At 57.7% G+C, this 19,477-nt stretch overlaps 1 protein-coding gene across 2 annotated transcripts; it reads left to right on the forward strand.

Annotated features, from left to right (window-relative positions):
- Positions 1 to 1,906: 1,906 nt before the first annotated feature.
- LOC137440844 (protein O-GlcNAcase-like) lies at positions 1,907 to 19,346 on the forward strand. 2 transcript variants are annotated; one of them, XM_068137519.1, is made up of 17 exons: positions 1,907 to 2,312; positions 5,696 to 5,747; positions 8,122 to 8,219; positions 8,940 to 9,070; positions 9,255 to 9,426; positions 9,664 to 9,762; positions 10,069 to 10,353; positions 10,631 to 10,759; positions 11,174 to 13,848; positions 13,919 to 14,093; positions 14,410 to 14,466; positions 15,372 to 15,457; positions 15,707 to 15,811; positions 17,283 to 17,374; positions 17,769 to 17,961; positions 18,042 to 18,213; positions 18,558 to 19,346. In XM_068137519.1, exons 1-17 carry the CDS (start codon positions 2,273 to 2,275, stop codon positions 18,692 to 18,694), a joined length of 4,698 nt encoding a protein of 1,565 aa, XP_067993620.1. In that variant the 5' UTR covers positions 1,907 to 2,272; the 3' UTR covers positions 18,695 to 19,346. The 2 variants fall into 2 exon arrangements, with proteins under 2 accessions (XP_067993620.1, XP_067993622.1); XM_068137521.1 differs by having other exon boundaries at positions 10,069 to 10,263.
- The last annotated feature ends 131 nt before the right edge of the window (positions 19,347 to 19,477 follow it).

Raw genomic sequence — 19,477 nt, forward strand, 5'->3', positions numbered from 1 at the left:
CCGTGCTTTCGAACAATAAAGTTGAAGCTTGCTTATCAATCATATTGATTGCTGCGAGTCTTTCCCTCACCGTTTCTCGCCGTCGGATCGCGTCCCGACAACTGCCCATGTCGCCAACAAAGATGTTAAACAAGACTCAGAGCAAACACATCCCTGCATGCACAGCTGGCCTGAATCACTCTTCTGACAGCCATGGACAGAGCAATGTCATCCATCTCTAACCATGCCATGCCTCTGGGTACTGCAGCCACTCTGGGGGCACTGGGCTGCTCCCTACACTGCCCCTGCCATGTCTGGCCACTCCAGTCTGCCCCAACAGCATTATTCAGGGCCAGGCTTGACCTTGATATTCCCCAGCAGTAAAACTTGGCAGGGGCTGTTGCAGGCATGAGGCAAAGAGCAAGCACAAGCGTGGCTGGTGCTCAGTAAGACCCAGCAGTTTCTCTCTTGCATGTAAATAGGCACCCTGGTAGAATTGATCTGGCTTTCCCACAGTGACACTGTCTGTCCTGCACCAAGCACCCAGCTTTTACTGCTGTGTGTGAATAAGGGTATCAGTTTTTATAGATGTTCAGAGTCTGGTTATGGGTTATGAGACCCCTGTTCAGGGGTGAAGCTTTAGTGCTCTGGGCTCTGGTTGCATTGTGTAGCCTTCTCCACATCATAATGCTGTTGAGCTTTGGGCAGACCTTGCTATCCCATGCTGATGGCCTCTTCTTGGCCAGTTCACTGCTAGTCTGTCATTCATGGGGTCCTTGCTGCTTTGGTGGCCCAAACACCGTAATTTGGATTCCTGGCACTGCATCAACCTGCAAAAGGAAGAGGGAGACATCATGGATCCTGATTTTCTAGGCCTCTGATGCCCACTTCTGAGCAAGCCCATGCTTGTGGGTTAAATGAACCAGTGGCAAGAGCACCTGGAAAAGCCCTTCCTTGGTCGTGCCTCACAACAGTGAGTACAGCCTCTGCTGTCTTCCTGGCTCCACCCCTCACACTTGCATGGTAACAAAGTCATGTACTTCCTTTCCAAGGCGTGATGCCTTTTGGCTGGGGCAGGCTGCAGAGATGCTGCAGAGCACAGGACCACGTTACACTGAGCCTGATAGGCAGAAAAGGATGAACAGACAATTCTGTGACACCAAACACATGGCCCTGCATGTAGGCAGGTACCAGTGACTATGCAGTTCCCAGGATAGGGAACTAATGGTGTGGCAGCACTTCTGCAAACCAGAACCTGTGGGCCAAGAGGATCACGAGCCAAACACGCACCACCAACTCAGAGGAGTGTGACAAAAGGCAGACAGCAGCCTGAGGTGTGCAGGCAGGTGAATCACATGCAAGGCACATGAAACAGTCCTGTTCTCATGGCCCGGCCCTGGTGAGACAGAGGAATCACACCTTGGACCTGGCATGCCACGGTGCCACCTTAGGGATGGATACACGGGGACAGTAACACTGGAAAGCAGCCCTGGTGCCTCGGGCTGCTGGACCGCAGGAAGATGCAGGTGCGGGACCAAAGTGCTCTCAGCCTGCGCTGAGAGGACACCTACAGCTGGAAACCCGGGGGTGCCGCTGCGGGGCTCTGGCCGGGGCCCCGGGGCCTGCGAGCGGCAGCGGGTGCTGCTGCAGCAGGCTGCGGGTCTGGACCAGCGCCGCACCCCACCAGCCCCACTAGCGGCCTGGGAGGCGGCTGCTGCGGCCCGACAGGGCTCAGCCGCGGGCAGGCCCTCCCGGAGCGATCTCTGGGACGGACTGAGCCGCCCAACCCACCATGGGGCGGGTTTGCCCGGGGGCTGCGCGGCCCCCCCTCCCCGGCCCAGCAGTGGCCCCACCCGCAGGGGCCGCCCCTGCTCTGCGACGGGCGCATCTCGGGGAGCGGGCGGTCGCTGGGGCCGTCCCTCCGCGCACCTCTTCATCCCTCCGTGCATCGCTCCATCTCTCCTTGCATCCCTCCGAGTGCACCTTCATCCCTCCTTACATCTCACCATCTCTCCTCACCCCTAATTCCACGCTCCTTCCTCTATTCCTCTGCGAGTCTCTCCGCACATCTCTCCGTCCTTTCGCCCAACCTTCCATCCTTCCGCGCACACCCTTCTGCATCTTTCCGCGCATCCCTCTGTCTCCCCGCGTATCCTTCTGTCCCTCTTGCGTGACCCTCTACGCGTCCCTCCTCAGCTCCGCACATCTCTCTGCGCATCCGTCCGCGCATCGCTCCGCGCATCCCCGCACCTCTCACCCGCCCCAGCATCGCATCCCTCTGCACTGCGCGGGTATGGCGGGGCGGCCGCACATCCTCTGCGGCGTGGTGGAAGGTAGGTTCCTCCGGAGCCGGGGCCGCGGCCGAGGCCGGTGCCCCGCCCGGGCACTGCAGGGGCTGGCCCGGTCCACCCGGAGAGAGCAGGGGCCGGGAAGGGCCACCGGGTGCCGAGCTGCGTCCGGGAGCTCGGGTATAAGGGAGGCAGTGATCGAGGCCCTGCATAACACCCTATCTTTACCCGGTGATGCAGGATCAGCAGCCCCAGTGCTGTTCCCCAGCGCTTCCCCAGACTGCCCACAGCCACCTCAGCACCCCACACCCATTTTAATGGGGCTTGGGCAACTGCTGTACTGCCTCCAGCTCTGCGGATTTCTTTTCTCCCTGCCCTCGGTCGGGGTCAGCATCTGATGTGTGCCATTCCTGCCACAATGAACTCTGCCTTGGGCCGTGCCCAGACTAGCCAGAAGAGCCTGATTTCTCGTGACAGCTCTGCATGGTTCAGCTCTGTCCTTCTGTCCCCCACCCCAAGTCCTGTTTCTGTAGCACAGCACCAGTGGAGCTGGGCCAGGCCTGGCATCCAGTGGGCAAAAGTGTCTCCTCTTTTCCTGGCAGCACAGTACTCCCTGCAGCCCACTGCCTGGAAGGACACAGAAGCATCATGCAAATAAACACAAAATCAATAGAAAGTGCAGGGATGGGGCAGTTGATAGTAAAAGGAAATTTGATTCAGACAAGAATCATCGGTATAGGAATGCACGGAAAGCTTGGCAAAGACGACACAGATGCTGCCCACAGAGCCATTCCAAGAGGTAGAGGAGGTCCCCAGAGAGTGAGGAAGGAAAAGCATCTCCCACCCAGGAGCATTTGCCCTGGTGATGGCACATGGGGTGCAGCAGCTGTAGCAAGGCCAAGGCAGGCCAGGAGTGACATGTCCTACATAGAGCCCAGGCATTGTTCTGACACCCTGGGCACTGCTGGCAGCAGCCAGAGAACATGGACAGACTCATACCTCTGAGTGACTTGCTCCCTGGACAGGAGAGGGGCTGAGGAATGCTTGGGGCCTGGAGACTTCACTTCCCAATATGTTAATCAGGACTTTGTTAATGGTTGTGAAAAAATTGCTGAGGGACATCACAGATGGCCTAGAGCTGGTAAGTAATTATGGTGCTGATGGGTTACTGGTGTAGTGATTTGGGCCGTGGGTGAGCTGAGGAACAAACACACAGCATCACCCATCGGTGACGTCTTCAGAAGAGCAGAGCACCAGCATCACTCTTGGAGATGCAGTCACAGCCAAGTTTTGCTGGTACTGTAAAAGCCACTTCAACACAAAATTCACTAGGGTGGCCTTTTTAACAGAGCTGCTGCTAGCAGGGCCTGTGCAGGGAATGAGGATCATGCTTTCAAGACAGTGTCAGGTCACAGCAGTGTGAGTGAGGCAATTGTGGGCAGGTGCCATACACAGACTCCTGGGACTTCACTGAGCTGAGAAGGAGTTCCTCCTGATAGGGGAAAGGAAAATCTGCTTATCATGGAAATGCCTTCCTTGGGTGAAACATTTGCTGAGATCCTTGAGTAGCCATAAATTTGGCCCTTTGTAGGGTGGGGATGACTAGTCAGGTGAATATACATTATTTCAAAGTAAATTGAATAACCATGTAGATGTCCAGGCAGGTAGAAGATCTATCTGCAAAGAAGATAATAGTGCTCAGTGTATGCTGTGGCACAACCTGCTGCTCCATTGCCCAAGGACAATTTTGGGGACTGCAGGATGGTCTCCTGCCAATGTGAGCAGGGTCCCCTCCCATTTGCTTTTCTGGGCAATACCAGCCTTGTGCTAGACACTGAGAGCTCCATTCCCCCAGTCTAACCAAATCATTGCATTCCGCCTTTGTTTGTCGCCCGTCTCAGCGAGGGCATCCACATCTCTGGGTATCTGCTCCTCCTGGCCTTGTCTGCTGGAAGGTGCATTTACAGATAGGAAAACTGCCAGTGATGCAGAGCCTGTCTGAAACCAGGCAGCTCCCTTGATAGCTAATTGCCCTCATTGTTTGAGACATGGTGGATTTTCTGGAAGGTTTCATATTGCAGCTGCCAGATCTTGCAGAGACTTGAAGTGCCGAATTTCAGGTCTGTGCTGGAACACTTCACAGGTTCCCCTTAACCTCCTCTCTAAGAATGTCAAATCTGCATCTCTCCAAACCCATGAACCTGCTTATTCTCCCCAAGTGAACAGGCTTATTTCCCACTGGGTGTTCTTTCTTGTTGGCTTTGCAGACATATCTGTACCTCCCAGGTCTTCCTATGTGCAGAAATAGGAAGAGCCCTTTCCTTGACAGAGGTTCCAACAGGGGAATGGGGACCACATGTTCAGCAGTGCCTCTGCTCATCATATCCAGTCACAGACTGGATCCCTGCCATGCAGAGCACAGGGCAGGTTGTCAGATGCCATGGTGCTGCAGCCTCCAGCTTGTGTCAGATACTGATACCCAGCAAGGACCCAAAGCTTTGAAGTGGCAGAAGTGGAAATGTTAAGGAACACTTGGGAATTTGCTGGCTCCAGACCTCTTTCCTGCACTGGGTTTTGCTGATGTGAATCACCTGGGAGGGCATTGTCCTTGCAGCCAGCCTCGGTGCTCACTGATGAGCGCCTTTGTTAGCTGACAACTGCGCAGGCTGCTTCCTGCTTCCCCTCTCTGGATCTCCCATTTGTGAACGTGCAGAGTCATTTTTTTCCAGCTGGGAACAGAGAAGGTGCTGTGAAAAGTCCTGTGGAGTCACAGCCCCAGCACTCTCATGGATCCCTGTGGGTTGGTTGTGTGCTTCTGATCTGGTGCTGCTCCCAAGTTTTGACCCACTGCAAGTTTGTCTTTGCAGGGTGTAGGGGAAAGCTGTGGCAGTGCCATTTTGGTGCAGGTTGAGTTGTGCAGTGATTAAAGACAGAGAGAGTGGCTTTTATAGCCCATACTGGAGTGATGAAGCTCTCCTTCACAATGCACAGAGAGAGATGCAGAGAAGCACAGAACTGATCCCTCTAAAGAACAAAATCTCCAGACAGAAAACTCTATGATGGGTGTACAATAGCTCTGTGCATTGGTGCACCCCAAAATCATGCTGGAGTGCCTTATAGCCTGGCCAGCCCTTGGCTTCTCCTCCAGGCATAGGCCCTCTCCCATGTTAAGTGCTACCTTGTGCAATGCTTCCCATCTCCTCTTTCTGGGAAGGGTGGAAGCACAGACATTATGTCCCTTTGTCTGAATGTCAATGCCTGGCAAGATTACAGCAGGATAATGGACATCTGAAGCACTCAGAGGTAAACAGCTGATGGATCTCTGGTCTTAAGAACAGCTGCTTGGGGATAGTACAGAGAAAAAAGTGTTTTAAGGCAGTTGCTGATAACTGTGTTTTGCCTTTCCCCACCTCCTGTCCCCTTTACAGGTTTCTATGGGAGACCATGGTCCATGGAGCAGAGGAAACTTCTCTTTCAATGGCAAGTACCTGGAATTTTCCTCTCTGAAGGTACTAGCCTGTGGATGAGTGGCAAGGTAGAAGCCAGAGTGCTGTGGTGGCAGGGGTGGTGATGGACAAGGTGCTGGAGAGAGGCTCCCACGGGTGGCTGGCTGTTGGGGTGCTGGAGTCACAGAAGCAAAGGAGACTTGTGCTTCTCCTGGAGCTGTTCCTGCAGTGGACCCTCTGTCCCAGCAGTCTTGTACCTGGATCTGGCCTGGGAGAAGACTTCTGGCTCTGGGCTGCATGTGGGCTGTGCTGCCCAGTGCCAGCAGATGGTGCTGGGACCCTACCACAGCCCAGCTGCAGCCTGAGGAGCCTGGGTCAGTGCTGGCCGCCCCAAGGCAATGGTTCTGGGGATGGGGCCTGGCAAGGCTGAGTGGCCACTAGCTCCTTTGTGCTGGCACTACACAGCTGGCACAGATGTTCCACAGGGACCTGTCAGTGGGACAGGTGTGGTGCCCACACCATGGAGGAGTGATGGCAGCTGAGGAAGGTTTGGAGGGGTGCATGGGGATTGCACAAATCCAAGATGCTATCTCTGGAGGCACCAGAAGAGCAGCTCTGCTCTGACAGCAGTGTAGTGTGGGGCAAATGGGCAACCTTTGCACGGGGGAGGTCTTGGGAAGCAGGCAGAGGAGCTGGGACTGGAAATGGGTAGTCAGATCTGTGGAGGTGTTCAGCAGGCTGGAAGCCTACCTCTTGTGCTGGCCTGACAGGATGAGTGCCCATTGCCTTGTCTCTGAACTGTACAGGCCTGGGCAGTGCCACATGGACACTATCCTGAAGCTGCCATCCCTGCCTGATGTGCAGGTGTCCCTTTTGTCCCTGTGAGTCCCCACGTACATCTGTGTGTAACCCTTGAGTCCTTGCAACAGAGAGATGAGGGCAGGATCTCCCTGAGTCTGGTTGTGAGAATCACCTTGAGGTGGGAGTTGATCTCTGCTGGCAGCTGGTGTCCATGCACTGGCCATTAGTGGAATGAGCTGCACTGACACAGCATGGCACTCACAAACTGGGGCCCTGCAGGGCCTGGCATGGAACATCCAGCATGGGCAGCATGATGGTTACAGCCTGGGTGGTGCACTGGTGACAGCATGGGCAGTGACAAGTGCAAGTAAAGACCATAGTGTAGAGACCAGAGATCCAGATATAGAAAAATGTAGCTTGGAAGAACTGGGGGAAACATGCAGGAAGGAAAACAAAGACGTGATGTTGTGAAGTATATTAGGAATGAAAGGGTTTAGTGATGGCCTTGTCTGCAACTGGACTGGGATGCATGTTTGTGTGTTTGGACATGTGAGTGATAAGTTCATTAGTCTTTTTCTTCTCTGGAAAGAAACCAGATGAGGCCCTTGTGCTGTGGTACGTGAAGTGCTTGTCAGTTCATCGTGGGAAAATGTAAAACGTCATCTGCTAAGGAGGATAAATAAAAACAAATGAATTTATCAGATGGCTTTGATACAGCAGTGCCAAAAGAGCTGTCCAGGGAGGTGTCTCCCCCATCCTGATAATTTCCAGTGAGTCTTGGATGGCTGGGGAGATTCTGGAAGGGATTTGTGCTTTTTGAGGCCAGTACAGTCTGATCTCCTGAAGCAGGCAGGTCTCTTAGACCTGCTTCCCTTCAGTTCCAGCTGCAATGGAGCATCTGGAGAGCCAGAGAGCTTTCCTCTCCTGTCTTGCCCACATACATGTCCTCATGAATCACCCCTGGAACCCTCCATATCCCTGACTTACAGGTATGGTGGGTGTTTTTTTTCCCTGTGAGGACAGGATGCAAGGGTTGGAGGGCTGTTCAGCCTGGAGAAGAGAAGGCTCCAGGGAGACCTTATAGCAGCAGCCTTCCAGTACTTAAAGGGGGCCTACAGGAGAGCTGAAGAGGGACTCTTTATCAGAGGGTGCAGTGATAGGACAAGGGGTAATGGATTTAAACTGAAAGAGGGTAGATTTTGAGTAGATGGAAGGAAGAAGTTAATTATTGTGAGGGTGGTGAGGCACTGAAACAGATTGATAAGAGAGTTTTTAGGTGCCCCATCCCTGGAAGCATTGGAAGTCAGAGCCAGTGCAGCTGCTGCAAGTCTCTGAGACTTCCTAATCCCAATGCACTTTCTTTATGGAGGTTCCTTTATAAGGAAGATTGCTGTGAGTGTGCTGGCACCCTGGAACAGGCTGCCCAGAGAGCTCTGCAGTTTAGGAGGGTCTGGGTGAGCAGAGGCTGGAAGCCTGCAGGACACGGTGCAAGGAGAGGGCACCATGTTCCAATGAGCTCTTGGTGTCACAAGCTGACACCTGCCTGGACCCCTCTTTGCAAAGAGCCTCTCTGGAGCTGTAGGTGACCTCTTGTCCTTGGCACGCAGGCTGAGTCGCTGGGGGCTGAACTGCTACATGTATGCACCCAAGGATGAGCTGAAGCACCGGCTGCTCTGGAGAGAGCCCTACACAGAGCACGAGGCAGGTAGTAGCTCTGCTGGGCCCCAGCATGGGTGGGCTGATGATATGTATTCCATGCCCTTAAGGGTGAAGCATGGGCTGCACCTTGGCCAGGGTTGGGTAGCTGTTATCACTATTCCTGCCAGGAATATGCCCATTGCAGGGAGTCCCACAAGCACTGCCTGGTGCAAGAAGACACCCCCCAGGCCCCCAGACTCTGCTGGATACAAGGAGACCCCCAGACCCCTCCCATCACATGGAATTTCCTTGAGCCCATCCAGCCCACAGACCCTTGTGGAGAGAACTCTGTGTCCTAAGGAGCTGTGTGCTGTCTCCCCTGGGACTCTCCCCTTCAGATGCTCTCTCACACTCCCCAATGCCCTCAGCTCCTTCCTTTTGGGCCATTGTAGCTCCCTGTCCCTCCATCCCTTCTGTCCATCCACCCCTTCTGTTCCTCCATCCTTCTCTCCCTCTATCTTTTCTCTCCCTCTGTCCTTTCTTTCTCTCTGTCCATCCTTTCTTTCCCTCCATACATTCTCTCCCCACCTCCCTCTCTCCCTTCATCCCTTCTCTCCCTCCATCCTTTCTCTCCCTCCATCCTTTCTCTCCCTCCATCCTTTCTCTCCCTCCATTCCTTCTCTCTTTCTATCCATTCTCTCTCTCCATCTCCTCTCTCCCGCCATCCCTTCTTCCCCTCTATCCCTTTCCTCTCAGTACTCACAGCACTCCTCTGCTTTGTCCCCAGCCTGCATGCAGTCCCTCATCAAAGCTGCCCAAGAACAGGGTGTGGAGTTTGTTTTTGCCATTTCTGCTGGCCAGGACATGGTGTTTTCCAGTGCTGGGGATCGGCTCCTGCTGCAGCAAAAACTCAGGCAGGTACCGTGGGCCACCTTCTTCATCCCTCTGCTCCCAGGTGAGGGGGATGTGGTGAGGGCTGTTCCTCCCACCCCGTCATCCAGGTGTTCTCATGGTGCCCAGGCAGCAGGGACTGGTCCAGGGCTCGCTGCCTTCTTTCTCTCTGCTGCCCAGGGATCCTAGCAGCCTGTGCCCATGTCTGCAGGTGGCTGCCATGGGATGCCACTCCTTCGCGCTGCTCTTTGATGACATCGACCCCTACATGTGCCAAGCTGACAGAAATGTCTTCCCCTCCCTGGCGAAGGCTCAGGCCTCTGTGGCCAATGAGGTGTACCAGCAGCTGGGCCAACCCTCCATCTTCCTCTTCTGCCCTACAGGTACCACCTGCAGCCATGACCCTCAGTAGCAAATGCAGGCACCTCCATGGCATCCCCTAGCCCCCTTGTGCCCCTTTGGGAGTCCTGGAGATCTTGGGACTGGGGCAGGACCAGGCTGAAGACATGCATGCTGTACCCCCTGCCCCATGCACCTCCCTGGCCCCTTCCCACTACTCTTAGGGATCATCTCTCCCAGTCTCCCTGCCCCTCAAGGGATGCTCTGTGCTCTCTCCCCAGAGTACTGCAGCTCCCTCTGCACTCCCAGTCCCAGCCGGTCCTGTTACCTGCTGACCATCGGGCAGGAGCTGCTCCCAGGGATCGGTGTCATCTGGACAGGTGAGTGCCCTCTGCAGCTTCCTAGCAAGAGCCAACACCTGCAGACCCTGCAGCCATGGGCTCCATCCTGGGAGAGGTGCCAGTAAATGGCCCTGCTGGGGTGCCCTTGCTTGGCACCGGGGTGTACAGCTCCAGCCAGGCAGGCAGGGGGTTCAGCTGTGGCTCTGCTCTCCTGTCTGGGGAGGTGGGTTGTGGTGACTCTACCCTTGTCTCCACACTCAGTACCCAGATGTATGTGTGCCCCTGTTGAGTGTGCATGGGGGACCATGCTGCCAGTATGTTCTGTGCATGTCTCTGATGCTCCAGGCCCGAAGGTGGTGTCACAGGAGCTCTCTGCCACGTTGCTGGAGGAGGTGGAGGGTGTCCTGCAGCGCCGTCCTGTCATCTGGGACAACCTGTATGCCAACGACTATGACTGCAGACGTGTCTTCCTGGGACCCTACACGGGACGTGCTGCTGGACTCATGCCCAGGCTCCATGGACTGCTCCTTAACCCCAACTGTGAGCTCCAGGCCAACTTCATCCCCATACACACACTGGGCAGCTGGTTTCGGAGTGAGCTGGGGAGCTATGCCCACCCTGACTGTGCAGGTATGTGGCCCCAGCACGCTGCAGGCAGCTCAGGATGTGGGGTCCCAGTGCCAGCACTGAGCTTGTGCACCCAGGGCTGGGCCTGCCCAGTGCTGCCCATCTGTGCAGTGGCCCTGCAGGCTTTCCTGTGGGGCAGCCTGGGGGAAGTGTCCCACCTGGCTGGGATCCATCCTGGGGACATCTGCTTGTGGGGGGCTGCCCACCCTTAGTGTGGCATGGTACAGCTCTATCAGGCAAAGAGCAGGGCTGCCCAGGCTGATGAGCTCCAGTTCCTCAGGGGCAGAGACTGCAGCAGTTCTGGGTGACAGTCATGACCCACGGGAAGGGAGCTACAGCCCCCAGGAGGCTTTGGAGCTGGCGCTGTGTGACTGGGTGGCTGAGATACACCGACAGGCCATGGAGCCAGGTGGGTGATGAACTTGTGCCATGCAGCTTCCTTCACCCCTTCCAGTGTGCTGGACCAGCTCTGCTGGGAGCTAGGCTGGGTTTGTGTTTGTTGTGGTGGTTGGGCACGGGTGTCCATCCTATAGTGCCACCCATGGGTGCTCTTGCCCTAGCTGCAGCCCAGATTGGGTGTCCTTGGCTGGCAGTGTGTGATCCTAGCCTATGACACAGCTCTGGAGGAGGGGTTCCAGCCACACGCAACCTTGGTGTTTCGCACAGCATGATGCAAAGCCCATGGTCCTGACAGCTCCCCAGTCCCTGCCAGCCTGGAGACAGAGCTTCCCAGCACTGCTGCCGCCCACCCCAAGCTGTTGTGCCTCATGGGCAGCAGTTTCTATGGGGGTGCCAGAGCGCTGACCTTGCTCCTTTCTGTCAGGAGGAAGAACTCCAGGACACCCCAGTGTCAACCTCAAGGGAGGAGTGAGACTGCAACCTGGCATGGCAGGAGGACAGGAAATCATGCCTGAACCCCAGCCCCATGACTCTGTTCCTAGTGGGAAGGACCAGAATGGCCCTGAGTCCTGCAGCCTGGCACCAGGGGAGGGAAAGAGGATGGTGACTTCAGAGCCAGAGAAAGGCAGTGGGAGCAGGACCACAACTGGTGGTCGGCAAAGCCCCACAGGTGACAGGGACCAGCTCACTACAGGGAGCAGAGCGAGCTGCGAGTCCTCCTCTGCTCTGCCCAGCACAGCTGGGAGTGCTCAGTCCGCAGGAACTTGGATGCCTACTGAGACCTTCCACAGCCCAGGTGCCACCATGTGCAGCAGCAATGGGGCTAACAAGAGCCAGAACCTTCCCCTCTGTTCTGGTGATGCCAGAACAGAGGATGGAAGCTGCCCCCAGCCTGAGGCCAGCAGGGATGACATGCTCCAGATGCCCCCAGGGCCTGGGGCTGATGCCAACCCTGCTCCCTCCCCACCTCTCATTGATGGGGCTGGCACCAGCCCTGAGCCCTCAGCACCACCCACTGATGGGGCTGGCACCAATCCTGTCTCCTCAGCACCACCCACAGATGGGGCTGGCACCAACCCTAACCCTTCAGCACTACCCTCTGATGGGGCTGGCACCAGCACTGTTTCCCCAGCACCACTCGCTGATGGGGCTGGCACAAATCCTGACCCCTCGGCACCACCCATTGCTGGAGCTGGCAATAATCCTCTTCCCACGGCACCACTCACTGATGGGCCTCAAACCAACCCTGACCCCCCAGCTCTATTAACTGATGGGGCTGGAAACAGCCCTTTCTCCCTGGCACTGTTCAACAATGAGGTTGGTGCCATCCCTGGCCCCATGGCACCATTGACCCCAGAGGAAGCTGTGTCCAGCTCCATGTCCCTGCTGACCGTGGAGAAAGCTGGATCTGGCCCCATGGTACCACTGACCCCAGAGGAGGCCAGGACCAGCCCCACAGCATCGGTGATCCCAGAGGAGGCCAGGACCAGCCCCACAGCATCGGTGACACCAGAGGAGGCCAGGACCAGCCCCACAGCATCGGTGACACCAGAGGAGGCCAGGACCAGCCCCACAGCATCGGTGACACCAGAGGAGGCCAGGTCCAGCCCCACAGCATCGGTGACACCAGAGGAGGCCAGGTCCAGCGCCACAGCATCGGTGACACCAGAGGAGGCCAGGTCCAGCGCCACAGCATCGGTGATCCCAGAGGAGGCCAGGACCAGCCCCACAGCATCGGTGATCCCAGAGGAGGCCAGGACCAGCGCCACAGCATCGGTGATCCCAGAGGAGGCCAGGTCCAGCCCCACAGCATCGGTGACACCAGAGGAGGCCAGGTCCAGCCCCACAGCATCGGTGACCCCCGAGGAGGCCAGGACCAGCCCCACAGCACAGGTGACCCCAGAGGAGGCCAGGACCAGCCCCACAGCACAGGTGACCCCAGAGGAGGCCAGGACCAGCCCCACAGCATCGGTGATCCCAGAGGAGGCCAGGTCCAGCGCCACAGCATCGGTGATCCCAGAGGAGGCCAGGACCAGCCCCACAGCATCGGTGATCCCAGAGGAGGCCAGGACCAGCCCCACAGCACCGCTGACCCCAGAGGAGGCCAGGACCAGCCCCACAGCATCGGTGATCCCAGAGGAGGCCAGGACTAGCACCACAGCACCGCTGGCACCAGAGGAAGCCAGGTCCAGCTCCACAGCACTGCTGACACCAGAGGAAGCCAGGTCCAGCCCCACAGCACTGCTGACCCCAGAGGAGGCCAGGTCCAGCCCCACAGCACAAGTGACCCTAGAGGAGGCCAGGTCCAGCCCCACAGCACCACTGACCCCAGAGGAGGCCAGGACCAGCCCCACAGCACCGCTGACACCAGAGGAAGCCAGGTCCAGCCCCACAGCACTGCTGACCCCAGAGGAGGCCAGGACCAGCCCCACAGCACAAGTGACCCTAGAGGAAGCCAGGACCAGCCCCAAAGCACAAGTGACCCTAGAGGAGGCCAGGACCAGCCCCACAGCACCGCTGACCCCAGAGGAAGCCAGGACCAGCCCCACAGCACCGCTGACACCAGAGGAAGCCAAGACCAGCCCCACAGCACCGCTGACCCCAGAGGAAGCCAGGACCAGCCCCACAGCACCGCTGACACCAGAGGAAGCCAGGTCCAGCCCCACAGCACTGCTGACCCCAGAGGAGGCCAGGACCAGCCCCACAGCACCGCTGACCCCAGAGGAGGCCAGGTCCAGCCCCACAGCACAGGTGACCCCAGAGGAGGCCAGGACCAGCCCCACAGCACCGCTGACCCCAGAGGAGGCCAGGTCCAGCCCCACAGCACCGCTGACCCCAGAGGAGGCCAGGTCCAGCCCCACAGCACCACTGACCCCCGAGGAGGCCAGGTCCAGCCCCACAGCACCACTGACCCCAGAGGAGGCTGGGTGCACTCCCATGGCACCGCTGACTCTGGGGGAGGTGCGGATGCTGGTGGAGCTCTTCTACCTGCCCTACCATCATGGGCCACTAGCGCAGCATCTGCTGGAGCACTTTCGGTGGCTGCGGGCAAACAGCCTCAGCGTGGGGGTCCCAGCCACAGCATCGGATGCCTGCGGGGTAAGGCTGGTGCGGGTGGTGCTGTGGGACGGTGCCCGCGGCGGCGGCACTGATGCTTGTCCCATGGCAGGGCACACAGTGGCGTGGCCGAGCCCAGTCCTTCCAGCTGCTCTGTGCCCAGACGTGCCGCCTGCACAGCCACTTTGTCAGCAGTGCCGGGCGGGCGCTGCTCTACGACCTGCACCCCTACCTCTGGGACATCCGCAATATGCTGCTGGCCGCCAGCGCCTTCGTCCTCTGGCTGGGTATGTGACTGATGCCGGCCCTGAGCCAACCCCTGTGGCCCCACAGGGTTTATCAGCACCCTGGCCAAATCCAGATGTGCTGAGCTGCAGGGCTCCAGGCACTGTGGCACTCCCAGGGCATCTGAGCCTTGCCCTTGTGGTGATCTGTTGGTTTTCCCCCTAAGGAGGTGTAGGCATCTGGGACTCCCCTCCCAGAGGTGGGGGGTCCCTGTGCCCAGCCAGGGGTGACAAGTCTCTCCTGGGAGAGTGCAGCTCCCTTTGACACCTTGCCCACACTGACTCGTGTCCCATGCTCACCCTTTTACTTCCTTTGCAGATGGCCATCTCCTCTGCGACCCTGACCCCAAGGGCACCTGGGGGAGCTGCTTTGGTTGTAAGTACTGGTGCCAACCTGGCTCACCTGCCTGGGTATTGGGGCCCTGGCTACCACATTCTGTCACCTCCAGTCCAGCAGCAGCAGCCAGCACTCACCTTCAGGCTGCCCTTGCCCATGCTCTTGCCTGCCAAGCTAAGTGGGAACACCTATGGGAAGGCTGGCTGTGAGCTGAGTGCCCTGACACATGAGGCAGGACAGGCACTGCTGCTGGGGACAGGGCAGTCCTCAGAGCAGCTCTTCATCTCTCACAGTATAGAAGGAATGCCTGTTCCTCATTCCTGAGGACATGGTTCCTCAGCCCTTTCCACTCAAGGTCCCCTTAGCCTTCCTTGTAGAGGGATCCATGGACCATTGGGAGCAGTGATGCCCTGGGTGACAGAGGTGAGACTGGATTTTGATTGTTTATGTATCACTTTAGAAGTCACTCTTCCATTGCCTTAGGGTTCCCTGGTTGTTCTGTGGGTCTCATGATGTCACCCTTACAAACCATGAACTATTACCAGATGATAACCCAAGAGGGTCTCCAAGCTCAGTGTGAGACATGGCCATGTGCCTTGAACATTTCTGCAGGGAGGCAGCTGCATGTGGAGTGAAATCCCACAGGCACTGCAGTGCTGGCTGGACAGCAAAGCAACACTGTCTGCACCCAGGAGCTGCATCATGGGGGCCACTTCAAGCCCTGTTGTAGAGAGTATGTTGCCACAATAGTGCATGGGGCGGGCTGGCTGGATGAGCCCTGGTGAGTCCCGTGCCCCGGTGAGGTCCCTTGCCTGGGCTGCACAACTGCAGGGACAGAGCTGTGAGCTGTGTGGATAGTGATACTGCTATGCAGTGGAGGCTCATCTCCCAAAGCCCAGAAGGTTTTTGTTCACCTCACACATGCCTGTCTTCTGATGCCTCAGGGTGCCAAAACATCACAGCACCGATTCTGCTGGGCAGTGATGCTGAGCCCTGGGCACGTCGTGGGGGCCTCTGTGGAGAGCTGCAGGTGAGAGCATGCCTGAATCTGGGGGGGCTGAAGGAGCCATTCCTTGGGAAGCCAGGATCCCAGCTGGTGCTCCTGGCCCTGCCACAGGTTGCTGCAAGCTTGGGAAAGCAGAGTTACCCTGGGCCTCTGCACCTTGGCTGCAGCTGCCAGGCTGTTTAGGCCACCTCTGAGGAACCTTCATCTTGCTGCCTGCAGGGCAAAGTTTGGAGGCAGGACAACCTGCTCCCTGATGGACTGTGTCTCTTCCAGGCACTCCTGCCCGTGGGCAACAGCTGTGACCTCTTCTACCACCCCCCTCCACTCTTCCCATCTAGTCAGCTGTACGTCCTGCGCCCGCTGCTGCCCCTGGACAAGGTGGGAGCCGCATGGCCTCTACTGCCTGCACTCACAAGACACACACTCCTCTGCTGCTGCCCTAAAACTGAGCTTGCAGAGTGGGGGGATGGAGCTTGGAAGGGGCCTCTGGGCTCCAGCCCCACTCAGAGCGGGTCAGCCTGTGCCCATCAGCATGTCAGCCCCTAGGGCTGCAGAATGAATGGTGTGACTAGTGGCCTCAGCACAGACCATTAGATGATGGCCTCTCAGTGACCAGTGCCAGGGCAGAGCCCACCCTGGCAGCCAGCAGGAAGAGATGGAGACCCATCTCAGAAGTGAGCAGCAGGCACGGTCCCAGGTACACTGGCAAAGCCTTGAGATGGCCAGGTTGTGAGGGTGATCTTCAGAGCATCCCCAGCACTGGTCTCCAGTGGTGCCAGGAATGATCCAGAACAGGAGAAATCTGCATGGTGACTTCTGCAGCTTTGATCAGTCTGCAGCTCTGGGTGCTGTCTGAGCCTGTTGAAGTTCATTTTCCAATGAGTCCCTTGAAACCTCCTCCAGTTTACTGCAGAGGCAGCAGCCTCTGTCAGCCATTACCTGCTTGCTTCACTTGACATCCCAGCAGTTCCACGGGAACAGTTCCAGGGGAGGGAAAAGGAAAGGGAGAAATGTAGAGGTGGGTGGAGACACAAGTTGAATTGCTGCCAGATCCAGCAGAGCCCCGTGTTCCCCATGTACCACAGTCTGCAGTGAAGCCCCTGCTCCCCCACTCTGCTCTCTCTCCTATCTAGAGGGACTGCTGGTGCTGCAGCTCCAGCCACCGTGGGCACCACTGCATGTGCCCAGTAAATGCAGTACCCAGCAACATGCAGCCAGCTCATACACAGCAGAGGGGCTGCAGGCATGTAAGAGCAGATTGCAGCACCAGGCTGCAGCTGCCAGTGACTCACACTTCAAGTGATGGTCTGTAGTTGTCTGATGTCAGACATCTGAACAAGCTGAATGTGTCCCGTGACACTTTGGGAAAAAGATCCAGCAAAGCACTTCATCCTGTTCTGGGCATGGCACTGTTCTGCCCCAGTGACTCCATGGCCAGGGCAGCCTTTCCTTGGAGAGGCACTGCTTTGAGCAGGATGTGCTTTTCACTTATCCTGTGAGCAGCAGTGAACTCAAATCTGACCATGATGGTGACTTTTGAGCTGTTGTGTGGAGACTGGGCCTGAGGCCAGCAGAAGGTGGTGCAGGGTGCATCACTGGATGCAGACACTCACACCCTTAGGTGGCTGAAGCACATACCTCTGTACCTTTAGACCTCCATACCTTCCCTGTGTGCCAGAACACACTAGAGGCCACAGCCCTGGCTGCAGTCTCTCTTTATGGTCCTTTCATATAGTTGCTGGTACACGGTGCTGTGGCAGGGGCTGTGGTGGGGGCACCAGCAATGGTGGGGCCGTGGCAAGAGAGGGCCTGGGCACACACAGAGCTGAGGTAGATCTGCATCTTCCAGGGAGAGCTTTACCGAATGTGCCGGGAGAGTTTGGATTGCGACCCCAAAGTGGCAGAGATCCTTGCATCCCACCCTGATCTCCTTGGTGACAGGTGAGATGTGGCCCCTCTGAAGCTCCCTCTTGCCAGGCAGGTGCCAAGACTGGCTGTGTGCTGGGTGACACAGGGATGCGGTGTAAGGCTGTGGTCTCTCCTTGTGTCCCTGTGGGGACCTGCTCTGCCTGCTGCACAGTTGGCAATGGGAGTGGGCAGGGAAGGCAGTCCCTCAACTGGTGTCCAGCCTGGTGGTGGCAGCTGCCATGGGGATGGACCCACTGCCTAGGCTGCTGCAGCTGCAGATGCTGCCCTTGGCTGAGGGCTTCTGCTGGGGATGGCTCACAAAAGGGTGGTGGGGTGGGTGCTGGGGTGCTGTTCCACAGGGGCAGGGAGGAGGCTGGTCTGAGCTGTCCCTGAAGTGGGCGAGCTCCAGTCTTGCTCTGACTGGCAGGCTGCTGGGCAGCTTCCTGAGCCTGAGCCCTGAATACACCTTTGTGCTGGAGGATGAGGATGGTCCCTGTGGCTACGCAGCTGGAGCGCTCTGTGCTGAAGGCTTTCTGCAGCAGCGAGACAGCAGTTGGCTGCCAGCCCTGCGGCACAAGTACCCTCGAGACCTGGATGCAGCTCCCTCAGCTCTAGGACAGGTGAGGGGGCACCTGGAGCAGAAGGGAACAACGTGTGGGAGGATGGAGTGAGCTCCTTTGATTTTGTTTGTCTTCTGCAGGATGTCCTGGAGGAAGCACTGCTCTTCTTCCATGCAGAGCCGCCCACCGTGCCCCTACCCGTGCTGCGGCGCTTCCCCTCCCTGGTGCAGCTGGGCACAGCCCCTCGTGTGCTGGATGTGGGTGCTAGCCGCAGCCTGGCCATCTGCCTGCTGAGTGCACTCAGGGCCAACGGTGAGCATGACGTCCCTGGGCTGGGGGCATGAGACCCCCTGATCTAGCACCACACCATCCTGAAAGCCCCCTTGCCCCCAGAGCCTGCCTCACCTGCACACCAGCTGTGAGCATGGGGCTGCAGCAGCCTTTGATGGGGCCCCTGTCCCATCTCTGAGCATTCTGGCCTCAGCTCCCAGGCACTGTACTCTCTCCTGGCATGCAGACCCACATCTCAGGGCATCATACAGGCACCCAGCACCCAAGGGCAGTGGAGAGGCTGTGGGGTGGGTCCCAAGCACTGCTCCCTAGCCCCAGCACTGGGGTCCTGGTGCCAGGGGTCCAATGTCTTATCTCCCTTCCAGGGTCCCGGGGCGTGTTTTGCCAGGTCAGTGATGCTGACCGGCAGCAGCTGAGCTTCTACAGCAAGCTGGGCTTCGTCGCCCTGCCAGTGGCCTGGGGCAGCTCTCCTGGTGCTCGGCTCCTGGGACGTCTCCTCTGAGCACACTGTGCTGGGTGTGGGCATGGGAAGGCAGTGCCATGGGACAGACTGACCCTCTTCCCACACAGCAACAACCTGAGAGAGCAAGGAGCAGAGGGGCAGCTCGAGTGGGGCAGGTACATGTAATGGGTGCGGAACATGGTTTGGGGTGAGCAAGAAGTCACTGGGATGTGTGCAGAAGACTTGGCTGCGAGAGTCCTTGGGCCACAGAGTGGTATTTCTGCCATCTCAGAAGACTTGGGCATCAGGGCCTCTCCACTTCTTTCCCAACTGTTCCTGGCTGCTGAGTACCCTCCACCTTTGCTAAAGAGCCAGCAATGTCCCTAGGCTGTCTGCCAACCACCAGGAGTGGTATTTAGAATGGTAGTCTTGGAGCATGGCACAGTGTTAGCCCCGAGGGAGTGTCCCTGTCCCACAGGATGGGCTGTCCAGTGATGTCCATTCCCTCTGTGGCCTTAGGCTGGTCAGCTGGTCTCAGAGCTGGCTCTCAGCACCAAGGACTGATCCAGTATGGACACAGTAAAGCAGCCTCCATCTCTGCTGCATGGGGGTTGTGGGAGGTGCAATAAAGCATCGTCTGGGGTCTCACCATGGTTTGTCTCTTGCGGGAAGGTGTTGGAGTACAAGCCTCTCCCTCTCATATCCTTGTGCTCACTTGTCAGCCAGTCCTGTCCTCCCACCTCATGCCAGCTGTCATTACATCCAGTCCTGTGTGACCAGGGTGAAGCAGCTCCCCACAAAACCACCACTCAGGCTGCTCCACACCCTTTGGTCTCCCCTTGA

Source organism: Melanerpes formicivorus, unplaced genomic scaffold (assembly GCF_026170545.1).
Source record: "Melanerpes formicivorus ecotype bairdi unplaced genomic scaffold, bMelFor1.0.p_v2 SCAF_4, whole genome shotgun sequence".
NCBI lineage: Eukaryota > Metazoa > Chordata > Aves > Piciformes > Picidae > Melanerpes > Melanerpes formicivorus.

Coding starts and splice junctions, on each gene's coding strand:
- LOC137440844 (XM_068137519.1), top strand. CDS start 2,273: ATGGCGGGGCGGCCGCACATCCTCTGCGGCGTGGTGGAAG. Junction 5,748..8,121: donor AGGAAACTTCTCTTTCAATG/GCAAGTACCTGG, acceptor CTTGGCACGCAG/GCTGAGTCGCTGGGGGCTGA. Junction 14,467..15,371: donor CTGGGGGAGCTGCTTTGGTT/GTAAGTACTGGT, acceptor CTGATGCCTCAG/GGTGCCAAAACATCACAGCA.